Below are 6,458 nucleotides of genomic sequence, written 5' to 3' on the forward strand. Positions count from 1 at the left end.
CCTATGTATATCCTTCCTTATGTCCTCATCACATGCCCTCCCACCTATTTTTGTATCGTCAGCAAATCTGGATATATTACACTCTGCCCCCTCCTCCAAGTTATTAATATAGATAGTAAATAATTGAGGCCCCAAGACTGATCCTTGTGACACTCCACTAGTTACGTCTTTCCAACCTGAAAAAGACCCATTAATCCTGACTCTCTGTCTTCTGTGAGTCAACCAATCCTCAATCCATGCTAATACATTACCCCCTAATAGCGTGAGCTACTATCTTGTGCATAATCTTTTATGTGACACCTTATCGAATGCCTTCTGGAAATCTGAATACACTACATCTACCGGTTCCCCTTTATCAACTCTGCTGGTTATATCCTCAAAGAACTCTAGCAAATTTGTCAAACATGATTTCCCTTTCATAAAACCATGTTGACTCTGTTTGATTGCATTAAGTTTTTCTAAATGTCCTGCTATTTCTGCCTTAATAATGGAGTCTAGCATTTCCCCAACGAATGATGTTAGGCTGACTGGTCTATTGTTTCCTGCTTTTTGTCTCTCTCCCTTCTTTAACAGGGGCATCACATTGGCGGTTTTCCAATCCACTGGGACTCTCCCGGAATCCAGTGAGTTCTGGAATATTTCGACCAATGCCTCCACTATCTCTACAGCCACTTCCTTCAAAACCCTTGGGCGTTGGTCATCAGGTCCTGATGACTTGTCTGCCTTTAGTCCCATTAGTTTGTCAAATACTTTGGCCCTCGTGATAGAGGCTATTACAAGATATTTCCTCCCATTAGCTCCTTGCTTATCGGATATCTGTGGGATGTTTACAGTGTCCTCCACCATGAAGACCGATGCAAAATACTGGTTTCAATTATCTGCCATTTCCCTGTTCCCCATTATCAATTCTCCAGTCGCATCCTCCAAGGGTCCCACGCTCAGTTTAGCTACTCTCTTTTTATATACCTGTAGATGCTCTTGCTATTTGTTTTTATATTTCTTGCCAAGTTACTTTCATAATCAATTTGTTCCTCTATTAGCGTTTGTCATCCGCTTGCTGGTTCCTGAAAAATTCCCAATCCTCTGGCTTACCACTAGCTTGCGCCGCTTTGTACGTCTTAGTTTTGATTGGATACTCTCCTTGACCGCTTTTGTTAACCACAGGTGGTTCATCCTTCTCAAGTCCTTTTTGACCGGATAAATTTTTGCTGAGCGTTATGAAATGTCTGCTGAAATGTCTCCCACTGCTGATCTACTGACCTCCCCCTTAGTCTATTTTCCCAGCCCGCTTTAGACAACTCTTTCTTCATACCTCTAATTGCCCTTGTTTAAGTTGAGGACACGGGTTTGAGACCAGAGTTGCTCGTCCTCAAACTGAATTCGAAATTCTATCATGTTGTGATCACAATCCCCTACAGGATCCTTAACTAAGAGATCTCTCACTAATCCTACCTCATTACACATTACTAGATCTAAAATAGCCTGTTCCCTGGTAGGTTCTGCAACGTATTGCTCTAAGTAACAATCCCTGCTGCACTCTACAAATTAGTCTTCCATGTTACTTCTGCCAATCTGATTTGTCCAGGCAATATGCAGATTAAAATCACCCATGATAATTGTAGCGCCCTTCTTACATGCCTCTGTTATTTCCTGATTTATGCTTTGTCCTACATTGAGGCAACTCCCACCCATGACTTCTTCCCCTTGCTATTCCTTATTTCCACCCAAGCTGACTCCACATCACCATCTATTGCACCTATATCACTACTCACCATCGCACTGATACCTTCCTTTATTAACAAAGCTACCCCACCTCATTTTCCTTTTTGCCTATTTTTCCAGAATGTCGAATACCTTGAATATTGAGTTCCCAGTCTTGGTCACCTTGCAATCACGTCTCTGTAAAGTTATCAAGTCATACTCATTAATTTCTATTTCTACCGTCAACTCATCTATCTTGATACAAATGCTGCATGCATTTAGATAAAGAGCCTTAACCTTCAAAGTATCATCTGATATTTCTTTGGAGCATTTGAACCCTAGCTATTATTGGGCAGTCCAGGAGATACACACTCCTTGACAGATTAGGATGTTTTAGTATCCTGGTTGCTGAAAAAAATTTCAGTATGCTAAGTTTCTACACTGAAATTACACTTGCATATAGGGACAATGCAGTGATGACTGTAGGAATCCTTTAGGTATGGAATCTAGCCTACAGTTATTGTCTTCAACAGCCAGTTATTTTCCAAATGGAAGGATGGTCTTCAAGCTGGTCAGCCGTGGCTCAGCTGGTAGCACTTTCGCCCGAGTCACAAGGTTTTGGGTTCAAATCTCATTCCAGGGCTCCAACACATAAATCAAGGCCAACACTCCAGTGCAATATTGAGGAAGTGCTGCACCTGTTAGAGGTGCTGTCTTTTGGATGAGGCATTAAACTGAGGCCCCATCTGCCTGCTCAGGTGGATGTAAAAGATGCCATGGCACCGTTTCAAAGCAGATCAGGAGAGTTATCTCCACTGTCCTGGCCAATATTTATCAATCAATATCACAAAAACAGATGACCTGGTCATCACATTACTGTTCGTGGGAGTTTGCTCTGCACAATTTGGCTACCATGTTTCCTACATTACAACAGCGACTACACTTCAAAAGTACTTCACTGACTGTAAAGCACTTTGAGATATCGGGCGGTTGTGAAAAGTGCTATGTAAATGCAAATCTTTCTTTTAACTAGAAAAAAGGTGTTTAACTAACTGGAGATCTTGGGCTGAACTTGATGGGCCCTTGGGAGATGGGATGGAAGGGCCATAAAATTCCAAGATAAGACAAAGGTTTGGTGGGGTTGGAATGGCCGTTGCTTTCCTGACACCATGAGTTTTGTTGGGGGCGGGAAAGGCTGAAGACGGTCTTCCCACCCTGAGGCCACTTAAGGGCCTCTTCCTGCCACCACTGGAAAATCAGGTAGGAGCCCCGCCATGTGGGCATGTTGCCCAGTTAACATGGCAGCCTCCCAGCAGGCTTGAACCTCCTCCGTGGAAAATCTGTGGCCGAAGGGCCACCGACGACAAAGGCTGCACCTCCGCTAACAACAGCAACCCCCCCCCCGCCCGCAACAATCACTCCCACCCCACCGTAATGGCCCCAGCGATCCCGCCACACTTACCTGGGGTCCCGATCCTCTTGTATTACTAAGCTGCCGGCCCTCTGATTGGCCAGCAGCTCTTGGAGGTAGGATACCTGCCCTGCTGCTGGGCAGTTAATCGTCTGAGCAACAATAAAGAGAGTCGAGGTGGGCGGGCTCTCCAAAGGGCCAAGATGGGGTTCCCCTCACCTTATGGGCCCAGCATCAGAACACCTGCCAGCTCCATAAAATTCAGCCCCTTGATCTGGAAGCAATTTTACAACTTCTGAATTTATCACAGAACAAACACCAGACCAATTCAATTCTTTCAACTTCTAACCCTTAGTGCAATGGCTGAATCCCTCCATCTTGATCTGCTCAATGCCCTAAGAAATTAAAATCTCATTTCAATGCTTCAGAGACAGTTTAGTCAAGCAATCCAGCCAACATACAGCCACCTAGCACCTATTCTAATACCTTCTCATCTACTGACATTACAAGGAACTCCCACATCTCACATGTTAAAGCTGTCACCTAAGTAGCTTTGTTTCCTCTGCCAAACACTTCGTTACCTAACAACTCAAAACCCAAATCCATTGTAGACTAGCAGTAAAGCTTTGATTTATTCACACACCTGGATAAGGAAGAAGAAAAAAAGCTTCGCCTCTGCACTCATCTTTCCTCTTGATCTCACTATTACAATCTTTTCTCTATTTTCTTAACACGACTAAGATCATAACTTCGCTGAACTTCCCACATTACTTCTGTGCATCAAATACACCATCCTACTTGTTTTCAAGACACTTATTCCCCTCCCCCCACCCCAAGTGCCTTTCCTTACTATTCATCTTCAGGTTCTCAAAAGCCAAGCTTGACATCACCTCATCACTTCTTGTAGTTTAAGAATCAAAGTAGGAAGATTTCTACAATTTATGTTGTGCAACTTTAGATATGGTTCATCTGATGTAAAAATGGTGCCAGCCAGTTAATGGAATCCCATTATGTGAGCAATGACGAATACATGTAACTGGCTGGACTGATCATTGTACTCAATGAGAAATATTTGTTCTGCATGGATTTGTATTGTTCAGAAATGCCACTGTTCAAAATTTAAGTGAAAAAATGTTGTTTGGTGAATGGAACTGCTAAATTGAAATGTCAACACGTGCAGATTGATAGATTCAATCAGAATGCTGATGCATTAGAAAAATCCATTCCAAATGTGAAACTTGGGCACGGTGGAGTTTAATAATCAGTTAATCTGTTTCAGTGATATATTGATCCTCCGGATGGCTCAAAATTGAAATATTTCTGCAGTGTAGTCAGTTATAATGTAGGATAGGTAGCTGCCAATTTGCACACACGTTCTCACCGACAGCGATGAGATGGTGACCAGATAATCAGTTTTAGGTGTTGGTCGAGCGATAAATATTGGAGAGAACTTCCGTACTTTTCCAAATCGTATCACGGGATCTTTTAGACACTTGAGGGTAGACAGTCCCAGTTTAACATCTAACCTGAAAGACGGCATCCATCAGGCTGGGTTATGTGCTCGAATCTCTGAAATGGGGACTTGGACCAATGAATTTTTGACCCAGAGACGGGAGTGTAACAGTGAGGCAGGTAAGCAGTAGCATCCAAAGCACTGAAGAGACTAAATGCCTATGCAAACTGCTGTACTCACCTGGCCAGCGGGAAACTGTAGCTCTCTGGATGACATCGGGGGCTTTGGATTTACAGTAATCGGACTGCAAGAGAGTGTTGAAGAGGGTGGACTTGCCCACGTTGGTGCTGCCGGCCAGATACACGTCCCCTTTGAACCGCCAGGAGCTCTGGAGCCGGGAGACTAGCTCTTCAATGCCGTAACCGGTTTTGGCGCTGATCAGGTGCACGACCCCCCGGCCCCGGTACTCGGTGCAAAAGCCGGCCTGGTCGCAGTACTGCAGTACCCGGTGCCGGAGCCGCTTCAGATAGTTGCGACAGTCAGCGGGAATCAAGTCGGTCTTGTTGGCCAGCACAAGGACGGGGTTGTGCTCGCCCACCAGCTGCCGCAGGTCGGGGATGAGGCTTCCGCTCAGGTCCAGTAGGTCCAGCATGTAGAGTACCAGCGCCTGCTCCTGGGCGATGCGGCCCACCAGGCGCCGGTACTCGCCCTCAGGCACCCGGACGTCCAGCGCCTTTTGGTGGTGGACAAGCAGGAAGCAGCGCTGACACATGGAACGCTGCAAGGTCCCGGCCTGGAGCAGTTGCTTGTACTTCTCGCTCGGCAGGTAGCCGGCCAGCGACGGCTCGACACAGTGCAGGAGAGCGCCGCAGCCCGAGCACGGGCAGCTGCTGAGCGGCTCCAGGGGGTCCGCGGTGCCGTACACCCGGTGCTCGTGGCGCAGCGCCGCCCGCCGCTTCTTCCTGGACGGCAGCTCGGGCGCCGGAAAGGCCAGGTCGGTCACCTGCGGCTCGGCTGCCAGGGGCAACGACTCTAAGGCCAACAGCTGGCGGCGCAGAGCCCCGCGCGAGGCCGAGGCCTTAGCGCCGGCAACAGCCTCTCTCGGCGCCGCCTCGCCGCCTAATGCTTGCTCAGCTGCCGCCTCCTGTTCCTCCTCGAGTCCGGCTGCGTATTCCACGAACACCATCGTCTCCGGCCTGTCGGGCTCCACCGCCGCGTAGTCCCGGTCCGCCGGCCGCCATCGAGGCGCCAGGCTGGAGATCGGCCGCCGCCGCGCCCCTGACAAGACGCTCGCGCGGCGCACAAACCAACTGACAACCAGACGCGCCATTCCTGCCTAGGCGGGGAACCAACAACATGGACCCCGACCTTCCTCCCATCAGCCCAAGCGGCGGCCTCTTTAGCGCCTGCGCTGTTCAATACCCCGCGGCTGCTTCGGTGATTGACAGGATTCCCATTGGTCAACTGGTTGACAGTTCCTTTTGGTGAAACATGTTGCATACGAGCTACTCTATATTCTGTTCGGTGACTTCAAGCATTTACAGCTGTCATTGTAAATAAGAGTTCTAAGTAACCCACATTAAATTTTGAGTTGTAAATGTGCTTGGCATAAAGAGCTGGTGAACTGATGATTTGGAGGCACAAATTAGCCTGCACCATGCAGGAAAACGTGTGGGGCACTTTGATCCGCAATGTCTGGGAGAAAGGCGGGCCAGTGTCGGAAGCTGTGATGTATACAGTTGTACAGAAACTGACTGAATCTGGCCAGCATGCATTACGAAGGCCAATATGATAAAAGCAAAAATAAAAACAAGAAATGCTGGAACCACTCAGCAGGTCTGGCAGCATCTGTGGAAAGGGAAGCAGAGTTAACGTTTCGGGTCAGTGACCCTT

At 47.5% G+C, this 6,458-nt stretch overlaps 1 protein-coding gene across 1 annotated transcript in view; it reads right to left on the minus strand.

Moving 5' to 3' along the window:
* Nucleotides 1-5,947, minus strand: part of noa1 (nitric oxide associated 1) — a 38,118-nt gene extending 32,171 nt beyond the window's left edge. The window contains exon 1 of the mRNA XM_068030395.1: nucleotides 4,806-5,947. Coding sequence (XP_067886496.1) covers nucleotides 4,806-5,895 — 1,090 coding nt within the window. The 5' untranslated portion in view covers nucleotides 5,896-5,947. The remainder of the gene's footprint in view (nucleotides 1-4,805) is intronic.
* Nucleotides 5,948-6,458: the final 511 nt, after the last annotated feature.

The sequence above is a fragment of the Heterodontus francisci genome, chromosome 4, assembly GCF_036365525.1.
Source record: "Heterodontus francisci isolate sHetFra1 chromosome 4, sHetFra1.hap1, whole genome shotgun sequence".
In the NCBI taxonomy this organism is placed as follows: Eukaryota; Metazoa; Chordata; class Chondrichthyes; order Heterodontiformes; family Heterodontidae; genus Heterodontus; species Heterodontus francisci.